Genomic DNA, 16701 nt, shown 5'->3' on the forward strand with positions numbered 1-16701 from the left:
AATTTAGTTTTCCTTTCATCTCAAATAAAAGGGACTCTTCCTACTCCTATTACCGAGGAAAAAGAGGAAAAGGCAAAAGAAGAACCTGTAGGTGATTTCAGATAAGAAAGAAACTGTGAAGGTGATTTAGAGGCAAAGAGAGACTGAATTTGGGGAGGAAAAATTTGGGGGAAATCTGAAGGAGAATAATCTCCAGATCAAGATTCCGTGTCTAGCTGCTATGAGAAGTGTAAGGAAAAGGAAGGAGCAGAAGGGTAAAGGAGGAGTAGGGACCTAAAGAGGGATACTCAAGGAGAAAGTAGTTGCTAGTAATTGGTACATTAAGCAAATTGATAAAGAAAAATGTGTAAGTAAGAGGTAGCTTAAAGAGGAAAGGAAATAGGGTGTGGATCTAAAGATGCTGTTTGAGACCAGAAAAAAAAAATGCAATTGAATGTGGCTATCAAGTTATTAAAAGGTGCTAAAAGGAAAGGGAAATTTCCATAATACCAAAAATTATGAAAGCCTATATTAGTGAGGATATGGAGGTAAACTGTTTCTGTTTTTCTGCAGAGATAATATTTAACAAGGGAGATAAAATTTTTCAGTGGACAGAATGTCAGACTTAACAATGAGGGAGACTTGGGTTCAAATTTTGTCTTTGATACTTGTTACCTATGTGACCCTGGACAAGTCATTTCATATCTCTTTTTATCTTTGGAGACAAAAATACCAGTAGTACCTATTTCACACAGGGTTGTTGTGAGATTCAAATGAGATAATATATGTAAAGTACTCTATAAAAGTGAGTTATTAGTTATGTAAAATAGCCTGGAGAAGAGAAACATGACATCTTTCATTAAGTATTTGAAGAACTCATTTGGAAGAGTGATTAGACTCGCGTTCTTTGGCCTTGGAGGGCAAAACCAGAAGTAATGGGGAGAAACTACAGAGAGGTAAATTTGAGCGTTGGGGGTGGGGGTGGGGGAGCCCTGGCCTGCCTTCATACCTTGTGAAGGTATCGTGTCCTCCGAACAGCATGGGGTGGTTGTTTGGGTACTGTACCCGCTGGAGCACTGCAGGGAATCTCGGCTGCTCCTCTGGGGGTCCAGCTGCAAGCCCCGGGCAAGGGCCAGGGCGAGCTCCTCACAAGCCTCCATCTCTTCTCCAGGCTGCAGGCAGGAGAGACAGATAGACACACACATAGACACATACGTGTACACACACACACACACCCACCATGGCAATGAAATCAAATCACTGAGGTCAGGTGGGCACAGAGGCCCTACCTCTGGGCCTAACCCTCACATCCACCCTGGGGAGAGGTTGGGAATGGAATGCTCTTCTTGTAAGGATTTCTGCGGAATTTTTTAAGGCAAAACTGCAAACAAAATTTGAGATTCCAATTGCTAGAGGTGGAAGAATGATCAAATGATCGTTTCGGAGGCTAAAAGCAAGGGTGCCTCCCGCCCCTTCCCAAACAGGACTTCAGGGACCAGCCTCAAAAACACTGACCCAGGACTGAAGCTAAGCTCCTTGTGGCTACCTCAGTGACCCGCCTCTTGGTCGCTAACTTGGGTGCTAACTCTGCAACAAAAGTGGGTGAGTGCATTCCTTCTGCCCCTGGCCCTTGCTCTGAGTGACAGGGCCGTGAGGGTGAAGTGAACTTTCGTCCCCCAGGGCCAGGGGATGGGGCAACAGACGGGTTCCTCCTATGTTCAACCTGCAACTGAGAAATAGAGCATCACCCTGGTGGCAGCTGAAACGGTCATACTGCGAGGCCTCTGGGCCTCCTCGGCAGGTGCAGGTGGAACGCCAGGAGCTCCTCCACTGGAGTCGGGCTCACGCTTTTCCTTGCGGCGCTGTAACGTATTTGCCACAGGCTGGTCGTATGGGCCCGGCTTAGCCCAGTCCTACACAAAACAGACGCTGTGAGAAGCTGGTTAGCTGGGGAGCCACCCTAACTGCTTTATTTTATGGGGGTCCACAGCCAAACCTCGTAATAGAGTCTTTGGGAAATAGCAACCAAATCAGTCAAAGTCACTCTGTGGAAGGAGGTCAAGACAACATGACTCAGGGGCAAGTCACTTAAACTCGTCTACCTCCGTTTCCTTATCTGTAAAATGGGGGTTATATTTTATAATAACATCTCCCTCCCAGGGTTGTTGTGAGGATAACATGATAATATTTGTAAAAGGACTTTGCCTTTGCAGTCTCCAAGTGCTATATAAATACTAATGCCACTGCTACTGCTGCTACAACTACTATTACTACTACTACTACTACTACTACTACTACTACTACTACTACTACTACTACTACCTACTACCACCACCACCACCACCACTCCATCATCCATCCCTCAAAGGCCTTTAACCTAATTCCTGAGAAAATGTTAAAACCCAATGTTTCAGATCCAATAGCTCAGAGGACCCTTCTAGGTAATTTTCTCAAGGTTTTAACATTTTGCTAATTCAAGACTTTTGGCCAGTCTTAGGCAGATATCTTATAAATCCCAGAGCCACATCAGTGAAATCTGATTACAGCTGTAAAATAACTGTATGCTGGCCACTTAAGGACCAGGTACGCACAACATATCTTCATCAGATATGCCGTCACACTGGCAGGTTCTGCGTTCAAAGCCTGCACTTGCCAAGATACTGCCTCTATCAGGACTTCTCTTCTGAAGCCTCCATTTCAAATTAGAATCCAGGTTGAGTCTTTATTAGTAAGCTAGCCATCAGAATTGTTTGTTTTGGGGTTTTTTTTGGGGGGGGTTGTCCTTTTTTTTTTTTTTTAAACAAATGCACCAACCACTGTCCCTGTCTCATCATCAATTTTCAGGAGAGGGGCACTGAGTGCTCTAAGTTCATAGATGAGAAAGGGGTGGGAAAGTGAGCAAATCAGGCCTTAGAGACAGAATCCTGCAGGTACATTTAAAGAGCATAGATGCTTCCTGTCCAGGATGAAGTCTTAGTACCCTAAAGATAACCTATGACACTTTCTAAACCACAGATTATTACTTATCCTCATAAAGATGTTGCAAGCGGAGTGATATCCCTAGGGGCAGGGGGAATGACACAGTGAATTCTCTAGGACCTCCCAATCTCATTAGAGAACTAAGCCTCTCTCCACTTGTCAACTGCTTTTACTCTGAGCTCACTGGAATTCCACACCTTGTGATTAATCTTGAAGCAGGGAAATTCAAGTAGTCCGCTAAGAGGCAGCCCCTGAGCCTCAGCTCCACACGGGGGTTTCTATCTCTGAGCTGCCAACCTTTCCCTCCCCGCCTCCCCGGCACCCAAGCCCACAAACCCTAACAGGGAGGACGCAGTACCCAGCAAGATGTTTGGGAGGACCAAACAGAATGGGAGAGGCGACTGCCGCAAGTCAGGAGAAGGGCAACCACAGCAATGAGAGAATGAAGGGGAGGGAGAGGGGGAAGAGCATGAAACACAAACCTTCCAGCTAGGGATCTTAGATGACGGTAACATGCCCGGCCCAATGGTGTAATAATGAACGTAGTCTGGAAGGAGGGCAGAGGTCGCCCGAGGGCACAGACGGGAGGCAGGCAGGCAATGAGGATAAAGACCTGCACCCACTGATGCTACATGGGGCTCACTTGGTAAACTACAGTGATAAAACCCGTTAGACAACTGGAAACAAAACAAACAAACAAAAAAAAACAAACAAAAGAGGGAAAAATTAATATAACAAGATGTATGTGGAAATACGAGATGGCATTGATGTATTCTATGCATGGGGGGAGGGCAACCTGGATATTAAAAAAAACAGAATCATGGAGATTTGCTGCCCTTGGACAATCAATGAATGAGGCAAAAAGGAAGCAGGGGGAGAAAACAGACCGATGCTGTCTGATCCCAAAATAAGTATTTACTTTAGATAGACTTCAACTATATCTTGGAATGATTTAGAAACTGATTAGTAGACCATTTCTCTCAATCTCTATGATGATCTCAATACGTCCATTAGGCAAAAAGAATAAAATTTCATGGGAACACTAATTTGGTCATGTCATATGCAATTTTAATCATTTTAAAATGGCATTAAATAAGTCTGTTCAATCCAACTAACTTTCCAAAGATGTATTTTTTTCACAGCAAATCTGAGACTGAAAAAAAAAGTTGAACAGAAAATTAAATAGCGCAAAAACATACAGCCTGATGTGTTTGAAACAACACGTTCAAACAAGGCTGCGATAAGGATGGACACCTGGAAAGTAGGTGGGGTAGGAGGTGATGGGATTTTTGAAAAAGCCACTAAATTTCTGGTGTTCTGAGTTCAAGCCTTCACAAATACCTCTTAATCTCAATCCTCTCCCTACCTCCCTTCTTCCTCTTTCATCCAAAATGACTTCACTATCTAGTTTCCGAAAACCTGAGTTTCTGAGAGTGAACTTGTGGAGGTAGGTATGTTCTCTAAAAAAAAAGAAGCTTGTATGTTTGTTTTTAATAGACCTTGTTTAACGTCTTTGTTTATTTTTTCGGGTTCACCTGGATTTTGCCAGGAAGCTAGCTAGCAGAGGCAGAGAACGGGAGGCAGGGAGGGCTGGTTAGTTCTCTGATACAAATATTTTTCACCTTCTCTGTGGAAGCCCAAGCCCCCATGGTGGAGCCTGAGCTGACTGAGGTGGGGGAACTGCACTCGCTCACTGATTGGCAGGTTTCTGAAGCTTCTGAAGAGGCCGAGCTGGACGAATTCTGTAGCATTGTCAGCGCCACGGCAGCACAGCAGAAAAGAAAACACAAGAATCCAAAACACAGACCCAAAACACACAGAGAAAAGGCCATCAGCCACCAAAAAAGGATTTTTTTTAAAAAAGCACGCATAGAGACAGACGAGACAGACAGACACACAACACACAAGTACACACAGGAAAAGAGGAAGGATAAGAGAAGCAGAGGATTAGGGATTTTTTTTTCTTTGTATCACTGTACATGGCTTTCAAGCTATCTGTAATATTCAGTCACTTTTAAGAGGCAGGCAAGAGACAGGAAGTCTAGTCCTACCAGCCTTTCCTGGACAGGATTTGAGTTGTCATGTTAAATCTAACCAAATGGGCAACATCATACAGGAGCTTCTCCAAGGCGATAAAGACCCTGGACCTACGCATCTGCTTTGCTTTTTAACCCCATGGGCGTTCTTTACCTCTTTCTACCTTTAGCCAGCAGCTGGCTATCACTACCTACTCAGGTTAGCTGAAACTAGCTTACAGCTTTTATAGCTAGCTATCCTTAGTTTTCATTCATTCCCTAGTAATGTTTTAAGGGGCACCAAGAAATGGGTGTTCCCTCAGGTCAACATGCATGCACACATGGGCTTTTGGAACTCCATCTGCACTTGGGGAGAATATTTCTCTAATCTGGCCACTCATCTCCCCAAATCACATGCATTGCGCATGCCTGGGGAGGGTTGTAGTATATATAATAGAAAGGAGAGTGAATCTGGATCCAGGGGAACTCAGTTCACATCCCAACTTATTAGCTATGTGACCTTAATCTCTCTCATCTCAGTTTCTTATGTAAACCAAAAGGCTTGGACTAGATCAGTTTTTTTTTTACTTTTTCTTTTCTTTTTTCTTTTCTTTTTTTAAATTAATTTATTTTGATTTATCAACATAGATCAGTATTTTTAACCTATGGTTCATGAACTCGTTTATTTTTTTAAAAATATTTTGATAAGTGTTATTTCAATACAACTGACCTCCTTGGCAATCCTATGTGTTTCATTTTTTAAACAAAAATGTTTAAACACATTCTGAGAAGGCAACACAAGACTCACCAGGCTATCAAAGGGAATCCATGGTGGAAAAAGGTTAAGAACCCTCAAGGCAGATGATTTCTGGGGTCTTCTCTAATGCTGCAATGGTAACCCCATTACATGGACCACAGGCAGGAAAGATGACTCACTCGGGGAGAAGCCAGACTTTTAAGAATGGGGACCTGACTTGCTTCATTTAAAATCTTCCTGCCACTCAGGAACCTCCATTGTCTACTAGTCTAATTTCTGCCAACCCAGGCTTCTATACTCACTCCGTCGCACCACTATCTGAAGGATTCAAGTGTGGTTTCATCAGCAGCTTTTATGTCTCCTCCATCTATTCCTGACCTCCTCTGAAGATAAACTGGTCGTGGGGCTGTCACAGGTACTATTTTTAAAGTGCATTTTCTATTCTTTTCTGCTTTCCTTAGGCCCTCCCTAATTTACTAAAATGAGGAAGGCTCATCCCAATCCAGTGGATTATCTCTATTATCCTAGGAACTGAAACCCTAGTGAGTGATGTGAAAGATCAAATTGCTATTTCCACTTATTCTTACAATCTTAGGAGATGGGCAGGCTCCTGAGGAGGTGAAAAGTTTTGTTTTCTTCTACCATATGTTTAACTCAGTGGAAACTAAAATATATAAGAAGTTCCATGAAGCTCTGTGGCTTTCCTTTACAAAAGATCACATGCGAATGGCTGGTGGGTTAGTCTTGTGTCTGCCTTGATACTTTTTAAGGGGACAAAAACCAATACAAGTCACTTTACTTAGAGAGTCAGGAGACCTGCTATTCCGTCACATACAAACTGTGTGACCTCCTCCATAAAATGACAACTATTTCACAAGGCTGTTGAAAGTCTGTAAATCATAATGCACTTCATGAATCAAAGTTACTATTATTATTATTGGTTTCTGTCCCTCTGCTTTAGATAAATTTTACTGGAAAAATAATTTGTAAGCAATTCTAAAACTCTAGGTTCAGTAAGCATGAGGTATTTTTATCCATCTTATTTCTACTATTTCTTAAAAAAAGCCCAAAACCAATAACCATCCTGACCTGTTTTTGACAAGTGCGGACTTTAAATAGTTATATTGTTATCAGAGAACATGTGCTCCATTCTTAGGCTCAGGTCTCTCTTGGGTGGGAGGATGGAAGTGTAGGGGGAGAGGACGAAGGGTGGGGAGGAGACAGAGAAATCAAAGAATTTTAAGAGAAATGTCCAATTAAGACAATGCCACACGAAGGAGAAAAATGTGGCAATATGTAGCAATCTCAACATTTTTTACACCAACAATCTATACATATTTCAGTGGAAAACACCAACGGCCTATGATACTTAGTAGATGACTTATAAGGTCCTATCTGTCACTGCTGAAATCCACCTGTTTGTAAGGCATGAAATAGCAGCAGGGCCAAAGAGCTGCCAACCACTGAAATCAAGGACAAGGAGATAAGGCATGAGGGCTTAAAAAGAGAAGGGTGGCATACTTAGGAACCAGATGGATCAAACTGCCAAGGAGACCTTATGGAGAAGCTTGATGCTGAGAGCTGAGTGGTATGGGAGAGGCAGCTTGGGGGAAAGAGCATTATTACATTTGAAAAACTGGGTAAATAGTTTCAGCTCTGCCATTCATTAGCTGTTGTGACCTTAGGCAAATCATATCCCTTCCCTGTACCCTTCCCCTCTGAGATTACTTTCCATTTGTTCTCTATCTGCTTTGGGTGAAGGCTATTATTTACATGTTGTCCACACTCCCCTCGCCCCACTAAAATGTGAGGTCCTCGAGGGCACCCTGCCTTTCTGTACATCTTCAGTGCTAAGCAGGTATTAATAAATTCTTTTTAAAAATTCTTGATCCTCAATAAATTCTTGTTGACTCAGTGATTTGAAAACGAACCTAGTGTCACTAACAGGATTTATCTCAGATACTCAGCTTTTAAGTTTCCTTCGATTCTTCCCAAAAGGGTTCTCTTTACCGAGTCTCTAAACATTGATATTAGAAGCCATGACGTTCTGTTTCAATTTGTTAGTCCTTAAAGGCAACACTCACGGCAAGGTAAGCGTGGGTGTTTGTGCGTATATTTTGCTCAAGCTCTGCTACACAATGCTATAAACAAAATTATGTCGACTGATTAAAAACAAACATCAAATTACACTGCACAGCAGAGCAGCCTCTTGAAAAACAAGAATCCCTCCATCATTCTAGCCCAGCAGATTTTCTGCCTGCGTGACATGCATGTTGCTCCTTGCTGCACAGAAAGGAAGGAGAAAGCAGGACGCTGGAGGAATAAAAAAGCCCAAAGAGCGCCAGCAAACATTCTCTCCCAGGACAAAAAGGAAGATAAAACTCTAGAGATTTTGACTCTCCAATTCTTGCCTTGAAGGTAACTCTCCATCCTCTGAGAATGGAAAGAGTTAGTACCATCACCAAGCATAACTAGAGAAAAATGCCATCACATGGATAGCTAAGCATTTAGGTTCAGGCACAAAAAAAATGGGGGTGAGGTGCATATTCAGGGGTGTAAAGCTCTTTCAAGTTCCTGTATTCTTCACTTACAACTCAACATGTTTTAAAGAAGGACTTAGTCTAGGGGGCTGAAGAAGGGAGAACTAGTAGCAATGGATGGAAATCACAGGGAGGGAGGTTTTCAGTTCAGTATAAGGAGGCAACTTTTCTTACTATTAGAAAATATAACAGGATGCCTTATTAAGTGGTAAGTTCTCTATTAAAGGAAATATTTAAACAAAGCCTGGATGGCCATTTTGGGGGGATGTTATAGAGCTGAGAGGATGATTAAATGATCTGTGAGGGCTGAGACTCTATGGAGAGCACCTCTTATCTCCCTTCAGGACATAAGGAACTCTATGTACCAGGGAGATGAGGATGTGAGAGCCCGAATAAGAAAACTCATGAAATCATGTGAAATCTTTGGGCCCTGAATGGTCAGACTTAGACGGTAACCTGTGTCTGAGCAGATGATATAATACAGAGTAGAAAATGTCATGAACCTGAGTTCTACTGTTTGACCACGTGTTGCTAAGTGCTGGGCAAGAAGCAAATTTATCACTTCTCAGGGAGGGAAAAGGGTGATGTAAGAGCAGCAGCGGATGTACCAGTCGTGCACTGGAGACCAGTACAAACGCAGTCACCATATCCCTGTTGGCTTCAATGGAAATGAATGTGTTCAGATGAGCACAATGTCTCCTAATCCAACTGCTGTGCAAGCACACTTGGGTCAACTTCTCTCAGAATCAAGTGCCGATGATCCACTGAAGAGTTAACAGCACCAAAGGCAAGAATTTCATATTCTTCTATGTGATGAGAGTACTGTGCATACCTTAAGGACTCCTGGAATGGGCAAAGCTCCATACGTACCAGGTGAAGTGGAGAAGGAAGAAGCTACATGAAGAGATACACCCTCTCAGTGGTTTATACCAAATGTGGGAACGCATGGCGTGCATAATTCAATCATCACCTCAAGGAATACCCATATCTATGAGCCTGCCAGAGACTGGTTCATTTCTAGCTGCCTACAATGGAGCGTTTCTGCCATCAGTTGGAAAAATCTATTCAGTTACCCTCAGGAAAGGTGGGTGTAAATTCTATCTTTTTTTAAAACTCTTTCAGGGAACAAAACATTTCTTTCAACTTGAAGACAAAGAAGAAGTTTCCTAATGATAAAATATTTCTACTATGGCATGAAACAGGGTACAACCTTGGGTCCCAGGAATGAGCAGGCCAGGATGCATGTATGTGTGTCAGTTCTGCCCCCGACCCTGTGGGAGGTGTGGACAACCTTACCTGGTTGGGAGTTTCCGGTGGCATTGGGGATGGTGATTTGGACTGGAAGGCATCCTGGGATATGAAACCCGAGTCATGAGAGGAGACGCTTGACAGCCTCATGGGAGCCTGCTGGGGCAGGTTGGAGCTTCTGTAGCGGTAATGTGAACTGGGGGAATGAGAGTGTGAGCCACTCGAGCGGGAGTCACTGCTGTTAACACTGTTCAGGCTGCTGTGGGGGACACAATGAGAGGGAGAGAGGTCAGAACCCGGGAAAGGGAGGAAAGCCACAAAACCAAGTTCAAAAATAACTACAGAAAGTCATCCTGTTAGGATAAGGAGACAAGATGTGTCCTGGCATTGTGGCCAAAGAGTGGGTCTTGGAGCCTGAAGAATGACATTTAAGTCTTGTCTCTGACGTACACCAGCTACGTGACCCTGGGCCTCTAAGGTTACAAGTCGAAGACAATTTACTCACCCCTCAGTTTCCTGTATCAATGAAATCACAGGTCCAGTCTTTAAACCCTAGCCAGGGGTGGGGAACCTGCAGGCTCAAAGCCACATGTGGCCCTCTAGGACCTCAAATATGGCCCTTTGACTGAATCCAAATTTCACAAAACAAATCCCCTTAATAAAAGGGTTTGTTCTTTAAAACTTGGACTCAGTCAAAAGGCCGCACCCAAGGACCTAGAAGGCCACATGTGGCCTCCAGGCAGCAGGTTCCTCGCCCCTGCTAGCCTATCCTGTCAGGAAGGATAAATGGCATTGATGTGTGAAGGGGCAGGAGAAAACAGGATTCATCTCCTTAGTTCTCTCATCAGGCAAAGGGATTCCTAGGTCAAGAAAAAGAACCCTTCACTGCAGTCTCATTAAGGGGACAGAATACTGCTGAAGCACCAGGTTTAGAAGTCAGTGGGGCAGAAAATTACTGTACCCGTCTAACTGCAGAAGTCCTGCTGTGGGGACAGACTCCACAAAGCCACACTGACAACAACCTGACCTGTGTTTGTTGGAAGGTACCAGAAGAGTGTCAATTACCTTGTGGTAAAATGCAGGCTTCCCTACACAAGGGAAGGATAAACTGTTTGCCAATTAATTGTGCTTGTGTCTACATGTCTGATCTCGAAGCTCTCTGTTTAACTGAGGCTTTTGTCCTCACCAGCAATGAAGACTTGGGGTGCTTTTGGCTATGAAAGCCATGACAAGTAATCTTCCCAGCAATTTCCCAAAAACAAGCAGAGTAGATAGAGTGTTGGCCCTGGACCCTAGGAGACCTGGGTTCAATTTTGACACGGACTGGCTATGTGAGCTCAGACAATGTACTTATCTTCTCAGCTACTCTAAGGGCTCTCTAAAACCACAAATGGGGAAAAAAATGTGCTGACTCGCACTGGTAGAGGGCCCTTTCATGTAGTTCCTTGTACTGATGAAATTAAAGGTCCAGTCCCTAGACCCTATCCATTCCCATAGGGGGAAAAAGTTTTTGTACCATTTTGGATGAAGCAGTATCAATCCCAAACTGGATTACAAAAAAGCCAAGAAAGGCATGTCTAGTCGTCTATATCCTAAATAAAACTTTCAACCCCAAGACAGTAGTATAAAGTACTGTTGTAAAATTGCTTTCTCTAAGGCAGGAGAAAATACAGAGATAAACCTGTGTGAAAACATTTGTGGAGCCCGGCTTCCTGGTACAAAATGCAAGGTTTGTGAACTCCAGACAGATTTTGTTTCCTAAGCGCTAACGGGGCTCCCCAACACAATGAGCTTTAGGAATAGACATGGAAGCCCCAGATACACAAATTTACAGCGTCCTTTCTCTCTGCTGCAACAATCAGTGGGCATCCAGTCTTTCACTGGGACACATGTAGAGAACATCTGATATGCTAGGGGGGAAACTTCAGTCTAGGGAAAAATAAATCTCAACACAGTCCAAAATTTCAAAAGGACACTGTTGCCAAAGGAATGCCAGCTGTGAGAGGAAGAAAGGCTTTAAGAAAAGAGAAACTCTGAGGCCTTTAGAGATGTCTTTCACTCCTGTCTTCAAACAGAATTTGCATTATGAATTTTCTGACAATTAACTTAAATAGCTCAGAAATGCCATGATGCCACTACACTTGAGTAGTGGGTTATAACATGGCAGTGGAAACGGACATTGGTGGATGTAAAGCTAACTGCCGTCGGAGGGGGTCATTAGCATGATTCTACATTTCCTTCCAATCAACCAAAAGAGGGCATTTAGACAATGAAAATAACATACTCCCAGCAATCTCTCCCCAGGACACAGCTGATTCAGGATTTGCAGTATGATTTTCTATTCATATCAAACACTCAGGGAGGAAAAAACCAAGTATTCACTTAAAAACTTAGCATTTTTGGCTTGTGGCTTTTTCTTCCTCCTTTATTGATGAACATTTCTGACTTGTCAAAAAATAACCACTCAAAAAGCAAAAAACAATTCAGTGGCCACACAGAATCCCATCTATAATACACCTGAGAAATGGTCATCCTGCGCCTACTTGTCTACTGAGCAAGAACACTACTGTGTTCCTTATGTTACCATAAGATACAAGCTGCCTCCTTTAGTATTATTTCAGGATGTTGTATCTTCACATCTGTATGTGTTAATACACAATTTGGTGGCCCTGTGATCCGACTCCAATGATGCAAACTTCACTTAGATATAATGGAAATAGTCCTGAATTTGGAGTCAGAGGACCTGAGTTCAAATCCTCAGATCAGGCTGTTTTGTTACCTTGGGCAAGAATCCAATTTCCTCTTCTGTAAAATGAATAGATAAATGCCTCTACTAGCTCTAAATCTATGCTCTCTCATATTATGACCTCATTCTGTGGAACTTGTTTTTTGGAAGAAAAAAAAACCCCATACATGAATACAGGAATATCCAACCATATACTGGATTGGCAGCTGTCTAGCTCTTAGAAGTAACCACTCACAGGGGCTAAAAGTTCACTCAGCTCAGCAGAGCAGAGAGCACACACAGAAAGTGTAAGTGTACAGTGAGATTTTTTAAAAGCCGGAACAAAATGACATCCAATGACGTAGCCTTCCTCACAAGGAAGGCAGAAAAATTAGGCAGGGGGATGGCATGCTAATAAGCCATTCCGCTGGAAGAAAATATTTTTGAAGACATCAGCTATTCCAGCAAATGTAGTCAGCACAAAGCAGAACTCTATTTAGATTGTGATTCTCTGAGCTAAATAAGTGAGGGAGATAAAGGATATGTTCTTTTAACTTTTCCTACCTGCCAGGTTATAGTAAAATCAACCAATAAATAACTTATCTCTTTATTTTATCATCTAGAATAGCAACTTGGATACAAGTAACACAAAAGTAATAATTCATTCTAATAACGTAACAAACAAACAACTTTTACTGGCCAATCTAAGAGTCTACTGCCAGATAATTTAAGGGTTAATGGAGTCTTTTCTTGGATCGACAATAAATCAATGATAAAGAAGACTGATAATAGAAAATCTTTATAGAAGTCTTTAAGGTACAAGTTCAAATTTATTCAGAGATACCAAGAATCGGGTCTACTTATTTGCACTTGGAAAACCAAAGCCAATCTTCCTTAGAAATAAATTTCCCAAGTTCACTTACCTGCAAACACTTGATTTTCTGGACATGGTTGTACTGGGAGAAGATGGAGGAGTCTGATATGACCAACTGTAATCAGAACCTTTCAAATCTAGGATTACCTAATAAAACAAACAAAAAAATTCATTTCGTAAGCTAGAGCTAGATTTTTTTAACTGCCAATTAAATAATTAATCTGTCCAATTTAAAGACACATCAAAAACAGGTTTTCACCAGGAAAAAAAATTTTTGTTGTAGTTTTCTTTTTCCTTTTCTAATGCATTACAAAAGTGGTTACTGTCATCATCTCTTGCTAAAAAAAAGTTAAAAATTAATGGGAGAAAACCCAAGCAATATGAAAATACACATGTACAGTGATGGAGGTTAAAAACTCAGAAGGGTTCACAAAAGGTAGAGAAAAATCACTTTGTCACCCCTTACCCCCAAGTCATTTGAGGTTGCCTCAGAGAGTCTCCATGTGTCTTAACTCTGTTTCAAGATTTGCTCTTGGATAGTAACAATTCAAATTAAATGGCTCACGTATGCTTTTCACAAAAGAAAGAAAATTTCAAACTTCACATGCAGTCAAAACATTCATTTCAGCACTGAAAAAAGTAGAAAGCTGCAGACTTCATGTGCATGTTCTGATTTTATTATAAACTTTTTTTTAAAAGAAGACAAATGAGGCAAATAAGGACCTTTTATTAAAATCATCTCTGCCCCAACTCTTAAAAATACTTTTTTTCAAAAAGCTTTAAATAGGAAAATTCTTAAATGTGCCCAACACTTTTCTGAGACGTAGAAATGGTATTTAAAAAATTTGTAAGCATCAGGCAACCAGCATCATCTGTAATCTAGAAAATAAAATTAAACAGAATGGAAAATAAAATACCTACAATCTTCTATTCTGAGTTGTATCATCATACTATGGCAATAGATATTTGGCACATGAACAAAGGGCCAGAGTGTGATGGGAAACGCAGATTCTAAATTGAATCTTTTATGATAGTTCCATGGGAATTTTGTTGTGGAAACTCCTCTTGAGGCATTAAGGGTCCTGGGTTCTACCCAGTTCTGCCACTTACTATCTATTTCTATTTTTAAGTACCAGTTCATTGCACTTAAGGCAATTAGTACCAGTTTCCAAGAGGAGACTCAAAGTAGCCCCAAAATTTCTCTACACTTCAGTTCTGTCAGAGGAAAGAAGATATACCTTCTTCAAGGAAGAATGGCTGCCCAGGTACAATGACCAATCCATACAAAGTAACATTACTAAAAATAAGAACAGCAATGGGGCAGCTAGGTGGCACAGTGGATAGAGCACCAGCCCTGGAGTCAGGAGAACCTGAGTTCAAATCCGGCCTCAGATACTTGACACTAGCTTTGTGACCATGGGCAAGTCATTTAACCCCGATTGCCTTGCCAAAAAAAAAAAAAAAAATAGCATTAAAGAGCAGGTGTGGCCTGACCCATAAGCCTTCTTCTACTCCATGAATGCTCACCTGTTCACTAGATGATGGTAACTTGTGGGGATCCATGGTGAGGCTCTTTAGATCTTCAGATATGGTCTGTAGATGCGTTATTTCCCCTAACATGGAGATTTCTTCTTCCTGAGGGAAAGTAATTAAAAAGCCACACACTTTACACTACTGTCTTGGAGTCAAAGATCTTATTAGGACACAGGCCATTCATATACAATTTGCTTTCTGATCAAGGCAAACAGGGTATGATATTTCACTGCTAAGTTACAGTAAGACCATTTTCTTAAGGGAAATGGATGGAAGACATCCATATATCAAGCTAGTGATCATAGACAAACAGATTTCATAGCAAAAAAAAAAGTATTCAGAAAATTAATCAAGAGTTATAGTGGAAAGAGCAAGGGATTGGATGTTAAGAGATCTCTACTGAAGTCCCAGTTCTGCCATTTTCTAGCTTCAGGAACGAATGAATGAATGAATGGGCATTTATTAAGCATATGCCTTGTGCTAAGCTCTATGGTAAGTGCTAGGGATGTAAATACTAGAGTTAAGACAGTCCTCACTCTCAAGAATCTTATATTTTAATAAGGGATATAGCACACATAAGGGAGCGATAGCCAGGGAAGGTCACTTTGGCCCAGAAAGTAACACGGATGGCAACTTGGGGCAAGTAATTTTACTACTCTGGGCAACAGTTTACTGATCTTTAAAATGGAGAGGGGCAGGATTTGATGGTTTCTGAAGTCCTTTTAGCTTAGAAATTCTTTTAAGTTAGTCCATAATGATAAAAGGCAATTAAAAATAAAAATCAATTAATAGCTTCTTCAATTAGTCAAACATTTTAAAAATAAGTATCACGTGCTAGGCACTGTGTGGTCAGTGCTAGATAAAAAAACAAAAATGACATATCCATTGTCTTTAAGGAGTTTCTATTCCAAACAATACAGCAACAAAACATGAAAAAGAAAAAAAACTGGGAGAAATGCAAGACTATAATTAATGTTCATTTGAGACCTTTATATTCAGCCATCAGAATGACAGATCAAGAAGTTAATATAGAAATTAATGCTAAAATTAGAGTAGAATTTAAAATTAACAAAACTCAATGATAGGACAGCAGAATACATATACCTTCTTTTCAAGTGCTTCCAACTTGATTATACCCTGGGATCCAAAAATGTCTTTATAGTAAATACAAAATGGCACTAAAAATAGCATATTCTCAGCTTAGAGCTCAATAAAATAAGAATAAAAAAAGCACACACACCCCCTGCTCCCCCTCCCAGAGTTGAAGACTACCCAAAAACCAGCAAATTAAATACGGTTGTCTTGAATAAGATGCTTGAGTTGAGGATGAAATCCAGAATTAAATGATAAAATATGTTAAAAATGGCAAAAATATATAAATCAATATATTTTAAATGTGTAAAAAACTGCTAAAAAAAAGCACTTGCAAAAAATTCACTGCTTTCTCTACCTATTTTAATAAGAAAGCAAAAGAAAAACAACAAATTAAGTCTCTACCTGAACAAAAGGGAACAAAGTAACAAATCAAAACAAAGAAATGAAAGGTGGGAAAAACTACAAACTGAAACAGAATAGACCAAATGACCAGACTGATTTCTTAAAAATGTGTTTTTGGAAAATGCTAGAAAAACTGATGAAATATTAGCTGAATTAAGGCAGGGGGGAGGGGGGAGAAGAGATAAAGTCAGGAATAAGAAATGAGCCAAACAGTACACACACAAAAAAAGATTTTTTGAAAAAGGCAGAAGAGAAGAATATTATTCTTGGCTATATGCTAACAAATTTGATAGTCATGGAAGACAGTTCAAAAGTGGCATTATTTAGTATAAGACTTTATGTTTACTATGAAAACCTTTTGGGAGTTTTAATGTTTAATCAGCCTAAGAATGCTAACGAACTACTAAAATATAAGTGGCTTATAATAACAATAATAATTTATTGTCATTTTTAGTCATGTCCGAAATCTGGGGTTTCTTGGCAAAGATACTGCAGTGGTTTGCCATTTCCTTCTCCAGCTCATTTTCCAGACGAAGAAACTGAGGCAAACAGGG

The 16701-nt window shown here is 40.9% G+C and overlaps 1 protein-coding gene across 8 annotated transcripts in view; it reads right to left on the reverse strand.

Moving 5' to 3' along the window:
• MTSS1 (MTSS I-BAR domain containing 1) overlaps window positions 1–16701 on the reverse strand; it is a 231729-nt gene that overhangs the window by 4312 nt on the left and 210716 nt on the right. For 4 of the 8 annotated variants that reach the window (XM_020964995.2, XM_020964991.2, XM_020964992.2 and 1 more), the window contains 7 exons: window positions 14645–14752; window positions 13167–13264; window positions 9567–9777; window positions 4581–4700; window positions 3441–3635; window positions 1728–1892; window positions 989–1151 (listed from right to left, as the gene is read on the reverse strand). In XM_020964995.2, coding sequence (XP_020820654.1) covers window positions 989–1151; window positions 1728–1892; window positions 3441–3635; window positions 4581–4700; window positions 9567–9777; window positions 13167–13264; window positions 14645–14752 — 1060 coding nt within the window. The remainder of the gene's footprint in view (window positions 1–988; window positions 1152–1727; window positions 1893–3440; window positions 3636–4580; window positions 4701–9566; window positions 9778–13166; window positions 13265–14644; window positions 14753–16701) is intronic. The other 4 variants (XM_020964994.2, XM_020964993.2, XM_078153726.1 and 1 more) reach the window with 2 other exon arrangements.

This window comes from Phascolarctos cinereus, unplaced genomic scaffold (assembly GCF_003287225.1).
Source record: "Phascolarctos cinereus isolate Bilbo 61053 unplaced genomic scaffold, phaCin_HiC Scaffold_4;HRSCAF=312, whole genome shotgun sequence".
Taxonomy (NCBI): Eukaryota; Metazoa; Chordata; class Mammalia; order Diprotodontia; family Phascolarctidae; genus Phascolarctos; species Phascolarctos cinereus.